Genomic DNA, 16,559 nt, shown 5'->3' on the forward strand with positions numbered 1-16,559 from the left:
TACTTAGTTGCTGAGTCTCATGGAGAGACTAAATGTAATTTCTTTAAAAGAAAGGAAAATCTTTGGATATGCCAATTAGTCCCATTGCAGTTTCAGGAAAAAGTATTAGCTCAGATGTAGTCTTCAACAATTTCCCTTATTATATTCAAACTATTTAAATATTAAATATCTTGATTTCACAGGGATATCTTAATCGGAGTTCATTTTAGTTTCTTGGTAGAAACAATGAAATCTGTGGGCTCTTACAAGGTGACAGACTACAGAGGATATATGTTTCATACTTCTTCAAAATTTTTTATAATTTGTCATTATACTGCCTACACATAGCATGACTTCTACATGTAAGACCAATCATTTTACATTTCTGTTACAGATTAACATAAATAAAGGTGGAACAAAAATGCTTTTAAAACTCTATTTTCATTTTAAGAAATAATAACCATTTTTTTTTTTTAAGAAAAGACATTTAGTTACTACCTTTAAAGTTCAAGTTCCATCATCTTAATATATAAACATACCTGGATACGGAATTTAAAAAACCACACATACACACAAGCTCTAGGTAGAGCTGTAATAAACAAATTCCTTTTATAAACAAAATTTTAACTGAAAAGCCACAGTAGATGGGGGGGAAAAAAAAAGAAGAAAGGATATTACTTGGTAAAATCCAGTGACATCTACAATAGTTTTACAGCACATTTAAGCATTCTAGGGTTTTATATCTTCACCAGCCTTCCATTTCTTAGTTGATCCTTATAAAATCTCTAATTACAAACATAGGTTTGATCTCAAACCTAGTCATGAATTTGAGTGCCAGGAAAAGCAGAACAACAGTCCAAATTTCTATCTTAATATCACAGCCTTAATTCAAAAATGGTTTTGTGTAAAACACAACGCCCAACTAAATGGAAAAAAAAAACACAAGCAGCAATATGTAATTATACAAAATAGTTATTAATTATATATGAAGTGTTTTTTAGGATGACATCCAGAACGCAACTTGCTCTGAGACTCCTCAATAATCAAATTGACTTAGACCAACAATACTGCTAAGTATTAAAAGCAGTGAAGCAAAAGAAAATATATCAAATAGTACATGCACATCTTACAGAACTTCCACTGAACTCCCCAACGGCTTCTATGCAATGTGCCTCTTTTCCATAACTGTATTAACAAATACCAAGAAAGGAAAGATGAGATTAAAAGTAATGATACTGAACTGAATTGTTTGAAGCCAGTGCCCCACATGTGGGGAAAAGTGCATTTAGTTCAGCAGCAATACAGCACAGTGTGAAGATTATTGTGCTTAGACACAGATATTCCAGAACTGAAAGATGTACAAGGCAAGTCAAGATATAAAACCATAGTACACTGTTAAATAACCTTGAAACATACATATATTGCAGTTTTCAAAGAAAGACATTCATGTCATTGTACAAGGATAGGAAGAAATCCTTAAAGTTACCTACTGTAGTTTATGATATAATAAATACATATCTATATAGCATTGTATATACACATATAGATTGTGTGTGTTTATATGTAATTTATTTGCCAAATTATCCTGTTAGTTTCTGTGGATCTGCAACTTTCAGGAATGAAAAAACTCCTTTTCACTACAAGTTTCTCTTCCCCTAAACTTAAAAAATATTCATACTAGAAAAGGTCTCAATACCCTTCTCCTACCCCAAAGATTCACTTCAGGTATTTCGCTTCACAACTCATCAGAGAAGCACAATTAAAGAAATTCTAGATTTTCAATGTAACTTTTCACTTTGCCAGTTTTTGTTTTTTTTTTTTTTTTAACAAGCAAATACCTTTCACTATTTAAACCAGCCGATGCAAATTCTTTAGCAGAGGATTCAAACTCTAGATTTGACTGAATAAAACAGAGCAAATCAAAACAAACAAAAAAAATCCAGTGATTTACTCTGACTGTAAACAATACATAAAATTTAAATCTCAAATCTCAAAATAAGTTAAAGAAAAATTCTACTTTCAGGGCCTACAATACTATAAAGATACAACAATTGGTAAGGGGAAAATATATATGAAAAGTTGCAACAAAATTGTTTGCCCATTATTTTTCCTAAGAGAAAGTATATCTATACTACCTCTGTCCCTTAAATTTAATAACTTCATAATTTGTTGGCAAATGTTTTAAGCAAACTGGCATATCAGAATACACAACAGAAAAACATCCATCATATTCAGCAAAGAAAACTTATATAAGCCTTTTGTACAGAATTTAAAAAAAATTCTAAATGGCTATGATTCCTCTATTAGCATAAACACATAATGCAATTTTTATAAATCTGCCATATACCAATATCTACATAAATAGATACAGATATAGATAAGAAACATTAATGGCAGTCTATTTTTGAACAGTGTGTGGGACCAGCAGATTTGTATCAGACCATGGCACGATACGGACCCTGCATCTTTAAGAACTGAATGATGAAAGAAGGCCCCCCAGCAACAATCTGAGGTGGAAGGTGACTGAGTGGACAGTTCTCAATACTCATGATTGAAAGCTTGCTGCAGAGTGCCAGCTCAAAGGGAAGGCTATGCAGGTTGGGGTTGTCATTCAAATACAGTTCTTCTAGGTTCTCCAGTGTACCTGTTAAAAAAAAAAATCAAATCAATTATTTTTTAAAAAATTAGTTGCTATTTTAAAAGTTCAAGCGGGCATGATGCTATTCTGGTCATTACATATACTGAGCACACATTTCCTTTAATTCTCCTTTCTTAGCTTTAAAACTCTACAACCATGGATCTCAAATTTTGCTGCATATTCAAATCAACTTGGAAGACTTTTTAAACTCCTGATGTCCAGCTCACACTCCATACAAACTAAATAAATTAGAACCCCTTCCTTTATGGTAGGTCTTCAAGCTTGGAGAGCTTTGTATTTTCAAAGTACATATGCCCCATCTCCAGAGATTCTGTTTGGGATAATCTGGCACATATATAATACTTACTTATATATATTTTTAAACTCCAAAGGTGAGCTTATTATATAGTCAATGTCTATAACCACTTTTCTGTTGTAGATGTAACATTTTCTCAAATTAATAAATTTCTTACGTGCAAAAGTTTTATTACTTAATATGAACTTTCACTGAGAGTTATCACATGTATGGCAGTAAGCCAAAATTCGATTTATGTAGACCTTTAAAATTTTTTTCTTAGACTATCTTAGGATACTTGTATTCTCTAGGAAAATGTAACAAGCAATTAAATGAGATCAGGTGAATATATATACTAGAAATATATGTGGAAATTTGCCTCATGTGTTTCCAATTTTTAAATTTCAAAATTCAGAATATTTGACAGTGGTATTTATTAGAAAACTAACAGAAATAATAACTAATATGTAATCAATGTGTTTACATGTAAGATATTTAAGCTTCAGAACAACCCTATGAGAAATTACTATTATCATCATTATTTTACAGGTAAGAAACTTGAGGCTTAGGGAGTTTACATACCTTATCTAAAGTCACAAAGCCAATAAGCAGCAGGGCTAGATTTTGAATGGTCAACCATCTCCAAAACCATTTTTTTTTAATTATACTTTAAGTTCTGAGGTACATGTACACAACGTGCAGGTTTGTTACATATGTATACATGTGCCATGTTGGTGTGCTGCACCCATTAACTCATCATTTACATTAGGTATATCTCCTAATGCTATCCCTCTCCCCTCCCCCAACTCCATGACAGGCCTCGGTGTGTGATGCTCCCCACCCTGTTTCCAAGTGTTCTCATTGTTCAATTCCCACCTATGAATGAGAACATGTGGTGTTTACTAACCTATAGTTGGACGCTGCACTACAGATGGAAGAACATAATGCACAGAATTACTAATTTAAAAACTAACATTTAATTACCATGTGACCTTAATCAAGTAATTCTCTTTATAAAGCAAGATTACAACTTGCACTGTCTAAAATTCCAGGTGGTCATGTATATTACATAAAATAATGGAAATGAAAACACTTGGAAAATGTTAAGTATTCCCAAATGTTAATATTGGTTAAATATTAATATAAATTCTAAAATCTCATAAAGAAATGTTCTTTTGGCATAAAACATTACTAATTTAATTCAACCCTGTGTAATTTTTAAATTTAGAAGGAATATAAAATAACTTCTAAATTGAGGTTATACATAAAACCTATTGGAAATGTAAGTATTCCAAAACATTCTCAAACACAGCATTAATATTAAAACCAATCCTAACAGCCTTTAGGAATCCTAACCAAAACCAATCAACAATCAACCATCAGTGCTCTATTAAAAAAAAAAATCTTAAGCCTGATATAACCTCAGTTTAAAAAACAATAGATCTGTCATATTTATCTGATATACTGCTTGAATGCACAAGAGCAAATTATTAGTACAGAGTCAACCATTCATAGGGTTCATACCAATTTCTTCAGGAAGGTGAGTAAGCAGGTTCTCTCCAAGACCCAGATGTGTGAGATTAGTAAGGTGACCAATGCCTCTGGGAAGAGTGGTCAACTGGTTGTTTGTCAAGACTAATTTCTAAAAGATTAACAAAATAAAAGACAGTTACAAATATATTTCCTACATTTAATGTAAATTAAAATAATACGTCTAAACAATAAAATAAATTAACAGGGAAACTAGATTGGATAGAATGAGAATCACTTACGTTACATATTTTTCCTTCACAAAATATCATTTGTTAGGAAAACGAAGCCAGGTTATATGAACATAAAACTCAGCCCTAATACTAGAATAGGAAAGTCTATCTGATCCAAGAATTACATCAAAATCTTAAGAAAAATGTGCAATTTAGAATGGATTCCAAAAACTTTATATAACTACAAAACCACCAGGACAATGTTTACCTGTAAATCCTTAAGATATGCAATTTCATTTGGCAAGGATTCCAATTTGTTCTCTTCCAGATCTAACTCTCTTAACTTCCTAAGGTTTCCAAGACCATGGGGGAGCTTCTTTAGAAGATTGTTTGATAATATAAGAACCTAATGAGAAATTATTGATAATTATTAGCAAATCATGGAATGAAATTATATGCTATCATTGTGTGGCTTAAAACCTATTAAGCAATGCTTATTTTCCAAACAGTGAATATTAAGGGTAATGTTCAATTATATAACATATAAAATATTTAACTTACTTTTCTAAAAAAATCACCATAGTTATTAGAAAAGAGATTTTACTTGATTATATCAAAACTAATGAAAACAAAAGAAGCAATTTAATTTTAACTACATTTCAAAAAAATTACTGAATAGTTACAAATGTTTATCTAATAGGAAACTATTTATTCAAAACCCTTACAAACCATTACTAAAGGAAGGTAAAAACTAACTTCTAAACTTGCTATATCAATCCACTGTATTTATTATCTGTCCTGTACTTATTACATTGAAAGCATCCTAGAAGATACTGAAGAGGGGAAAAATGGCAGAGGAAGATAGCCTTTGTTCTGATAAAGTTACAAACTAGCAGAAAGGAAGGAGACAATACTGGGTTGGGAAAAAGAGCAACAGGTAAAACAGATATGTAAGGTTCTGGGTAAGTTTTTATGTTCATTTATTTTCCCTAATGTTATACCACCCAATTAAATACATACAATAAGTCCGAGAAAATAGTAACAGCAGTCACCATGTGACTTCACTATTTGCAAGGCACTGCACTAAATGTATTATGTGCATTACTGCATTTAATCCTAATTACAACTCTACAAGATAAATACTCTTATTATCCCCATTTCACAGCTTAAGAAACTGAAGCTTAGGTAAGTTAAGTACATAAATATGCAAAGATAATTACACTCAGCTTTGTTTGACTTCAAAGCCCATGTTTTTAGCCATTAAACCACACTATTTCACCTTATTAAATAATTTAAAAATTAGATCTTTAAAAAACATGGATATGAAGGAAATTTTAAAAAACAATATATTTACTATTAGTAAGCGTTTTCACCAAGGGATGAAAACTCTAGGAACTCAGAAGCAGGAGAAATCATCCTTAACTGAAGAGGTGAAAATAAAATGGATCTTTAGTTATGGAAAAACATACTAAAAGAAAAAAGGGGATGACAAGAGGGCATTCTAGATACAGAAAACAATAGGACTAAGCTTAGAGGGCTAGAAATAGGCATACCAGATTTACAACAAAGACAATAATCAATGAGTAAATAAAATAGCAGGTGGGTAATTAGGATGAAAAAGTAGGATAAAGCATTCTAAATGACAGTCTGAGAATCGATAATTATTTTGGTAGACAATGGTGTAGTTTTTAAACAGACTAAAGAAAAAAATTGTTCTAAAAGATGTTTTTACAGAACTTTTCTTTTAGAGATATTAATACTTTATGGCACTCAAACATACCAACTTTTAGTAGGCAAGAGAAACTCAAAAGGACTGAATCTAGACTACTTAGGTCAACACTTCATTATCCTATTAGAGTTGTATGTTTAAGTGAGTTCTAACATTTCTAATTATAATCTTCACCCAAACAGAAATTGTTTATTTCAATTTGAAATTTTTAAATGAGATAAGTATGGAAGGTTCTGAGGTGCTTTAACTGCTCATTTATACTAACCTCAAGAGAAACAAGACCAGACACATCCTCAGGGATCTTTGTGAGCTGATTAGTGGCTAAATTCAATTCTACCATACTGGTCCAAGTTCCAAAATCCAAGGGAAGTGATGTTAATTGATTGTCCTGGCAAAGACAAAAAGAAGCATCCAAGGTAGAACCACAAAAACAAACTTCCATATACACCTGTTGCTTCGGAAAGAGAATTCTTAATTAAACAAAATCTTACTCTCCTTTTTGATATTTAAATATAGAAAGAAAAAAAATCAGCAACAGAAAACTCTAAGCCTCCAAAGTTTTTTATACAGTAATGAGGCTTTTATTTGGGAGTTAAACTGGAAGTTTGTTTCTTATGTGACTGTAATGGAAATAGAAAAATACACTATACAGAGAAACACTGGAGATTTCAAAGATCCTATAAATATGTTTTTACCATTTCACAATATGTAGAAATCACTGAATAAAATATAAATGCTCAAATAAAGATATGAAAACAATAGAATAAGACACATCTAATCACATCTCATGAGGAAACCAGAATGAACTCAGGAATTCTTGAGGTGCTAAGCAGTAAAGTAGGGGAGGAAAAATAGTCTTAAAAAGACAACAAATTAAATCATTAAAACACGCATCAGGTATTTACCATTTCACTTTAAAAATCCATAAGAAAAAAATGGTAAAACATATTCATCGCTGAAACAGAGGAAACAGTAAATATGGTCTTAATTTGGTTTAAAAATTAGACACAGCTGTTCACAGAAAAAAAGTATGCTACTTTTATTCATTTATAAAGTACACTTTCATCAATAACGACTTGTACCACATTGTTATGTGTTGGGGTATTGGTATTGGGAGAGGATAATCAACACCCCATCCAGCTCAATACCAACGATATATGCCAGTATGTTAACAGTGATGCTACCTCAGTGGCAGTATTATTTTATATCCTTTATGTCAATCTGTATCTTTAAAATTAGCTGCATTGCACATGGATTGTCTCATTTCACACAAAATGACCCATAAAAGAAATCCCAAGCAGCAAACATTCTTCTGAAAACCAACTTTTTCTTTTATGGTAATATTTAAACTTGTTATCTATTTAATATTTAAGCTTATTGCCTATGTATGCCTAAACTACTGACACTTATAGTATGATTTATAAGGTATTTTCATTTTTAGAAATTTACTACTGGTACTTACATGCAAATGCATAAACTAATGAACACCTGAACCACTGTGTTTTAAGCCTATTACTACAAAATGAATATTCAGAATCAACACCATTACCACTGCTAAATCTCATATAACCAGACTGATTAACAAGAAATTTTACAATTGTTAAAACTGTAAGAGTATCTTGAATTTCCATTAGTTTACTTATTATATACTTCCAAAGAATCATCATAAAAGATACATACCATATTTATGAGCAAGTGTGGATGAAATTTAAAAATTGTACATTTAAGATTATAGTTTAAAGAACCACAACTACGTTCAAACGGTTCATCATGACAGGAAGAATACTATTAGCTATGTGGTCAATTCAGTTATCTTCTTTGGGCCTAAAGTTTGTCCAGTACAAATTAAATCACTGAACTTGGTAATTTTCCATTTGTTTTCTCCTTTTGCAATAAATTGCATTACAAAGGTGAAACTCGATCACTGTAAGCAAAAGGAAACTAACGTTCACCCATAAATAATTCTGATCTCTAAACATTTTGGCAAAAACCAGCTACATGTATAAAGATCTTTAATATATAATTAAGCATATTAAAAACAGCTTTCAAAAAGTCTCGGTGGGAAAAGATTTTTTACATGCTTTAACTTTCTTCCACTTGATAAAATGAGAATATTTCAACTAGTATGTAGTGTTCTTTTAGACCAAAATATCATTTTTAATGGCTCCACAGTATTCCACTAAAGACACTTAACAAAATTAAATCTCTATTAATAAGTTGGTACCTATGAAATAGATAGCTCTGCAATACATATCCCTACAACTATACTTTTATAAACATTCATATTTCCTATTTTGTGGGGGATAGGGAACAGGTTCTTGCTCTCTTGACCAGGCTGGAGTGCAGTGGTGCCACCATAACTCACTGCAGCCTTGAACTCCCAGGCTCAAGCAATCCTTCTGCCCCAGCCTTCCATGTAGCTGGTACCACAGGCCAGCTAATTTTTAAAAATTTTTTTGCGAGACAAAGTCTCACTATATTGCCCAAGCTGGTCTTGAACTCCTAGCCTCCAGGGATCCTCCCACCTTAGCCTTCCACTGGGATTACAGGTGCATCAGCCACTGAGCTGGACAATGATTATTTCTTTAGGACAAATTCCTAAGGGTATGCACAGTTCTAAGATATCTGTTATCTGATACAAAGTACCCTGAAATGTTTTATTATCAGTTTAGACCCATTAGCAAGGTACAAGTACCCACTCCCCACACAATTAGAGAAAACATAAATATTAGTGGAAGTACCAGTTAAAGCAATTCCTTCCCCTAATAAACAAATACATGCTTACCTTCATATTCAGCTTACTTAATACTTTTGCTCTGGAGAAAATTCCAAACGGAATTTTATTGATTCGATTGTGTTCCATGTTGAGGGAATAGATGGTAGAAAACTGAGATGGACCACCCACTGGATATAACTGGAAGCAATTCCTAGCTAAGGTCAAACTATTCAGTTTCACAAGACTTGATAAAAGACTCTGTAAAAAAAAAAAAAAAAAAAAAAGAAAGAAACGTAAGAATTAGAACTGTGATGAGACTCATTTTGTATAGAACAGCAGTCTCAACACAAATGCCTCAAAGGGCTTTGGGAGTGACAAATGACAAAGACTGGTTGGGGCAGTCTGTGACACCTCTTTACAGGGACAGTCACTACATAGCTCTAGCAGATTGGTGCCTTGCAGAAATGTGGAACCAATGTAGACTTCTAGATTTTATAGGAGGAAACAGAACATTTTTCCAATTTTTATTCTTTGGCTTCAATTTATTTAAAACACTGTATGGAATAAGGAAAACATGTCTGTGTGAGAGGCGCCTCATGGGTGACTAATTTGAAATTTCTACATTGCAGAAACTTCAGCGTCAGAGAGTTCCAGGTCTGAGTCCTGCCTCTGCCACGGGCTGTGCGACAAATCCTACCTAGTCTTAAGTTATATACCTATCTCTAAATTATTAAGATTAACATAATGATTCCTTTTAGGGAACATTAAATTCAGGAGATGATTATGCTTCCTGATACTGTATAATACACCGCTTTTCTACATGGTAAAATTTCTGAGGGCATATATGTACCCATTAAACAAGTATTTACTTAGCACATAACCCCATCTTCTCCTACTTTAGCCTCCTACCATTTAACCAAAGTATTAAATATTCAGGTATTACCAAAGAATCTCTGCAGTTAAGACGATTAAGTTCTATTTATAGAAGTACATAGATAAGAAATAATTAGAAAATAATATATGACTGTATATAATCAATAATCAATTATATAGAATAGGCTCTTGCTATTCAGTCTGGGCCAAGGAAAAGCAGTATCAGCATCCCCTGGGAGCTTATGAGAAATGCAGACTCTTGGGCCCCACCCCCACTGAATCATAATATGCATTTTAACAAGATTCCCAGGTGATCTGCATGCTCATTAACATCTGAGAAATACCAGTACAGGCTATAAACTGTTTTGAATCTTGACTCTATCTTTAAATAGCTTGTGACTTTGGCAAGTTATTTTTCTGAACCTAGTGTATCATTATTTAAATAATGATATTTTATGGGTCATAGGGAAGACTAAAAGCAATTCCTTCCCCTAATAAACAAATATATGCTTACCTTCATATTCAGCTTACTTAATACTTTTGCTCTGGAGAAAATTCCAAATGGAATTTTATTGATTCGATTGTGTTCCACGTTGAGGGAATAGATGGTAGAAAACTGAGACATAAATAACTTTACAATACCTAGCAGGGAGTAAGTGCTTATATTTTAAATCCTTTCTCTATTTAAATTCAAAGCAAGGAATACTGGAATAACTGGAAAAATAGGATGAAAGTTGACAGCTACATCTTGAAGGATGAAAACATTTTAAAATACTCAGAGAAATAGAAGAAACACTCTAGATTCAAAGTAAAAGCACAAGCAGGGGAGAAGCAAGCACTGTGTGAGGTATGTATGTTTTTTAAATAATGTTCAAACTTCAGCTGTCCACCATCAGCAAATTGAAAACTTAGTACTTGAGGTGACAGTATAATTGCCAAAGCCATCTGAAGGAATGAAGTAACTATATAATTGAGGATATATCTATACAGAGAACTGAAACTTGTTTCTTTATACTGTATCTTAAGAAGCTACCCTTAAAATTTGTGTATTGTTGTACACAAACAAAAGGAACAACAGAGCTAAAACTGTGGCAAGAAAACTGCGTGGCAGTCAATTCACAAAAAATCTCTACAGGCTACTCAATTGAAAATAAAGGAGTTTTACTGAGCCTCATGGCAAAAAATGTGTTTCTTTTTATTCTTACAACTGACTTACTTTATTGAATTGACTCATATGATAAAATGTTAATATTGAGTATATTTGAGAAGGGGCAACAAGAAGGCAGCTCTTCAGGTTCTCATTTCTTAGTCACATTGTGAAACGGGTTGCTTATCTTTTTTTTTGGTTAGAATCAGACACATCTAGGCTCCTATTTTATACCTTCTACTAAGTTTTGTCAACTTTGATGAATTAATTAGATAATCAATATACCTCTTACCATACTTCCAGAAAAATATTTAAGGTAACAAATTTGGCCAAAAATATAACCTCTCTTAAGCCTTATTTTGCTGCTTGATGAGGATACTCCAATAACTAGTAGGTTTATGACAAAGATTAAACGAGAGAGTACATGTAGAGTACCTAGACTCATGCCTTGGGACTACGTGGTTCAAATTATTAAGTTCCTTTTACTTATATGTATACATCTACATTAAAATAAGTCCATTTTCAGACAGTCTTCAAATGACAAAATAGTCATTTTAGCAGCTCTGATTTCAGCTATTTAATATGCCCTTATTGAAAACCACTTTCATGATTTCTTGCCTAACCCAGCTTGAGTATCTCATAAGTGCTGTCTAATGGATTTTATTGTTTTCCTTACTATAAATGCAGATAATTTCACATTTGCATTGAGACTATGCTGCTTCCAAGCACACTGATTACTTTTAAATTAAGATTTCATACTTTCCCATATTCAGTGGGACTAGGAGTGGGGCCCAAGAGTCCACATTTCTAACAAGCTCCCAGGAAAATCCATATTTCCTAACAGGTACCCAGTAATTATTAGTTTCACTTCACTGACAATAAGACTGAATATGTATTAATTTAAATTTTTTCACTTATTTTTTTTTTTGAGACAAAGTCTCCCTCTGTTGCCCAGGCTGGAGTGCAATGGCGTGACCTTAGCTCACTGCAATCTCTGCCTCCTGTGTTCAAGTCATTCTCCTACCTCAGCCTTCTGAGTAGTTGGGATTACAGGTGCCTGCCACCTCACCCAGTTAATTTTTTTGTATGTTTAATGGAGATGGGGTTTCGCCAAGTTGGCCAAGCTGGTCTTGAGCTCCTAACCTCAAGTGATCCACCTGCCTCGGCCTCCCAAAGTGCTGGGATTACAAGTATTAGCTACAGCGCCTGGCCTTAAAGAATCTTTGTTCTTAATTCGATTACACACACACATACTCAGAAAAACTACCAAGTCAAAACATAGGAGCAGCACTTACGTAAGACATTTTTTGTTAAAAAAAAAAAAGACTTTGCAAAGCTCAATCAATCAGTAAGTCCACAATTCTTTTGTTACATTACTACAGTAAGATATGCTTGAACAACTATAAGCAAACATCCATTGTTGACATGCTAAAATAGGTAGGAAAATAAGGAAAGTCAATAGTAAAAGACTAATAATAATATTGATAAAGACAACTTTAAAAGAAGAGTATTATATTGCCTGGCCGTGGTGGCTTACGCCTGTAATCTCAGCACTTTGGGAGGCTGAGGCAGGTAGACCACTTGAGGTCAAGAGCTCGAGATCAGCCTGGCCAACACAGTGAAACCCCCATCTCTACTAAAAATACAAAATTGGCCTGGTGTGGTAGTGCCTTTTATCCCAATTACTTGGGAGGCTGAGGCAGGAGAATCACTTGAACCTGGGAGGCAGAGGTTGCAGCTGAGCTGAGATCGTGCCATTGCACTCCAGCCTGGGCAACGGAAGCTAAACTCTGCCTCAAAAAAAAAAAAAAAAGTATTATATCTTACCCAATCCTTAAGTAAAATAAATGAAAATACTTTTCTAATAGAATCAACAAAACCTAAAAATGTGTTTTAAAAAAAGATTCTGGCGATTGTTTTATACTAAAGAGGCCTTAATATTATTGCATAAACAAGGTAATAATTTGAGTCACAGGAGAATTGTTGCTAATATTAATTTTGATGATAGTGCATTCTGTGTCACTTATCATCTTTCTTTTTATAACTGAACTGGATAGGGTAGTTGAATTTTAAAACCAGCCATATAGCTTTTCCTTAATACCTTTACTGTCAGTTCCCAAAATGAAACGAGATTTACATGGTGCTAAAGTAGAATACAGCACACTTACTTTTCTCCTAGTTTTTCCCTTTTTCTTTGCATTAAAAAAAATAAAAATAGGTTCATATACCCATTCTTTCTTGTTTGGAGTTACTTTAGCAGTGATGGTACATCCACAGCATACTCATTATTTAAACAATCTCAATCACCAAATTATTTACCCTGCTATAAAGATTTAACTAGCTTTCCTTGAATTATCTTGCAGACTCACTTCAAATCTTGTTTTCTCTAATCCACTTCTTACCTCTGGTAAAGTAGAAATGTTATTGTTCTCTAAATTTAATTCTTCAAGTGCACTGCATTTTGATAATGATCTGGGTATTGCTGACAGTCTGTTATATCTCAGACCAAGACGACTTAAACTGGACAGGTTTCCTGTAAACACACACAATAAAAGAAATTTATTTTTTACAAAATCTGATGAGCCTCTCACTGTCACATGCTATCTACTAACTATTTAAAAATTAAAGTACTGTTTCAGCAAGATCCTTAACTTCTAGTACAAGGAACCCACACTACACTATCGATTAGGATGAAACTGAAATCACTTTTATGCTCACTTGTCTCAGAGAAATAAGGAAATATACAGCTATAAGTTAGTTTTTAAATGAACAAAGTATTGGCATACTTTAACAAGTTAATCTTTAGATAAGACCTAATTTAACTGCATCAAAGCTGTGTATATTTTAAACTTACAATAATTATTCCATTTGTTCTATGTTATGATGATCCAATTTAGAACAAGTGGTTATATATAAGTATGTACACGTAATTTTGGAGAAGAAATTTCCAAATTTCTAAAATAGTATTGTTTAAAACATAAAATTATTTACTGAGATCAGAAAGGTTCAATACTGAAAAGTTGGCCTGATGGTAAAACATTTCTCAACCCCCTCCCCAAAACTTACAAACTGAAATAAAAGTTAGAATCTCTTTTATCTAAGCATATCCAGCTTGAGCACAAAATAGCCATTATTGAATTTTAAAAAAGCAGAACATTTTCTTTTCTTTTTTGAGACTGAGTCTCACTCTATCGCCCAGGCTGGAGTACAGTGGTGTAATCTCAGCTCACTGCAACCTCCACCACCCAGGTTCAAGCGATTCTCCTGACTCAGCCTCGCAAGTAGCTGGGATTACAGGCATCCACCACCACACCCAGCTAATTTTTGTATTTTTAGTATAGACGGGGTTTCACCATGTTGGCCATGGTGAAACTCCTGGTCTTGAACTCCTGATCTTAAGTGATCTGCTGCCTAGGACTCCGAAAGTGCTGGGATTACAGGCGTGAGCCACTGTGCCCAGCCGAGCATTTTATTTGTTAGGTATTTTCTACTTTTCTTGCCAAGACTACATGGCCAGCTATATATAATGAATGATGAATGTAATGACTTCTGCCATCATAAATGGTTCAACTCAAATTCAATTCTGCAAACAATATACATTAAAAATAAGTTAATTTTGATACAAAAAAAGCTAACAAGACAAGAATTTAGTCCAACATACTATTTTGCTGTGGCTGATTAATTTCTTTTTTCACTTCAAATCACAACTGTTGCTATGAGATACTTGGATGGGCCAGGTTAAAATGCCAAATGTAGCCTTTACTTTTAAATTAAACAGTTATTTCCAGTGTTAGAAATTACAGAAGTGGATGCCTGTGTCAACACTTAACTTTTTGGAGATAGTATTTTGAGGCCTTTCAGCCTTCGCAATCTCTTGATGTCCATTTCTTTCCTTTTGCTATAATCATTGTTCAAAAAGCTGTTGTATGATCAACTTACTTTCTTAGATGCAATATTACAATACTTACAGAAAACATACATTAGTCTATAGCATAAGTTAAGCCTTGACACCTTAAGAGGGCACTCATTATGCCTCATGATCCTTATCTGGTCATCAATCATCTGCATCTTTCCTTCTTGTGGAAAGTATCAAGTGAGTGAAGTTACACATAATGAATAATTGGAGCTAATTTTTAGCCTTTGCATTTTCAAGATAAGAATCAGGCACTGATAATAAAAAAAAACTAATTCTATGCCATAAGTTGTCAACTATAATGTAGAAAAATGTAACAACCACTTCAATTCTTCCAATTAGAACTATTCCATAGGTATGCTATGTTCATTTATTAATGCATCACTTTTGTACAATAGTGTTTGGAAACTGGGCCAAGAGTTTACTGGGTCTATCTAATTAAGTGAGATTCCAACCGGCATAAAGTTGAATACAAAAGCAACAATAAAAAACACCACTTAGCAAAGACAAATTAATTTAGTCTTTAAAATGCTTTGTAAATTAACTAAGGATGCTTCACTTAGTGACTTCATCAGAAGTGTCTTTCTGATGACACTCTGGTGAGACGTGTCAATTCTGCAGGAGAAAAAAAAACTGACTTTCCAAAGCCTCAGAAAATTCAGTGGTTAGAAATATGAACGAGAATATTCACTAATGCTATCACTGCGTTAGGCCAGGCATGGTGGCTCACACCTGTAATCCCAGCACTTTCGGAGGTCGAGGCAAGCGGATCACTTGAGGTCAGGAGTTCAAGACCAGCCTGGTCAACATGGTGAAACCCAGTCTCTACTAAAAATACAAAATTATCCAGGCATGGTGGTGCACACCTGTAGTCCCAGCTACTTGGGAGGCTCAGGAAGGAGAAGAGCTTGAACCTGGGAGGAGGAGGTTGCCATTAGCTGAGACTGCATCATTGCACTCCAGCCTGGGCAACACAGCAAGACTTCATCTCATTTACAAAAAAAAAAAAAAAGACAATAAAAATGTTACTTAAAAGCTGGGTTGGCAGAAAATAATTTGCTTTATGACAAAATATGTTAATTAAGTCATATATAATGGCAAAAATACAGACAATCTAAATATTCAACAATAGAAGAATAATTATTTAAATTGGAAGCATCACAATGTAATAGAAAAACCGAAGTATTTTATATTATTTATATGTCCATGGGCAAGTTATTTAACCTGTGTCAGTTCCTTATCCATAAAGTGGAAATAATGCCATACACCTAACAGGGTAGCTCTAGGGGTTAGATATAACATGCATAAGATACTTAGCACCATGACTAACAAATACATAATAGATGTTCAATATATAATTTTCATTCTGTAGTATGTCTATATTCTGCAATATTTTGTACATATTAAAGTTGTTACAAAAAGTTTTAAGATGTGAAAGACTTTAGGTATGATGTTAAGTTGGGGGAAAAAAGCATGTAAAATTGTGTATTTTGTATGATTTCAACAACGTAAGAAACAGGCATGCAAAAAAGGGAAGAAAATGTATCAAAACTGTTATCTCTGCAT

General features: G+C 33.3%; 1 protein-coding gene across 1 annotated transcript in view; it reads right to left on the bottom strand.

Annotated features, from left to right (window-relative positions):
• Window positions 1-557: 557 nt before the first annotated feature.
• Window positions 558-16,559, bottom strand: part of SHOC2 (soc-2 suppressor of clear homolog (C. elegans)) — a 98,676-nt gene continuing 82,674 nt past the window's right edge. The window contains exons 4-9 of the mRNA XM_011927885.1: window positions 13,483-13,613; window positions 9,130-9,318; window positions 6,610-6,732; window positions 4,884-5,021; window positions 4,437-4,554; window positions 558-2,623 (exon numbers count right to left, since the gene is read on the bottom strand). Of these exons, the coding sequence (XP_011783275.1) occupies window positions 2,415-2,623; window positions 4,437-4,554; window positions 4,884-5,021; window positions 6,610-6,732; window positions 9,130-9,318; window positions 13,483-13,613 (908 nt within the window). The 3' untranslated portion in view covers window positions 558-2,414. The remainder of the gene's footprint in view (window positions 2,624-4,436; window positions 4,555-4,883; window positions 5,022-6,609; window positions 6,733-9,129; window positions 9,319-13,482; window positions 13,614-16,559) is intronic.

This window comes from Colobus angolensis, unplaced genomic scaffold, assembly GCF_000951035.1.
Source record: "Colobus angolensis palliatus isolate OR3802 unplaced genomic scaffold, Cang.pa_1.0 Scaffold75, whole genome shotgun sequence".
Taxonomy (NCBI): Eukaryota; Metazoa; Chordata; class Mammalia; order Primates; family Cercopithecidae; genus Colobus; species Colobus angolensis.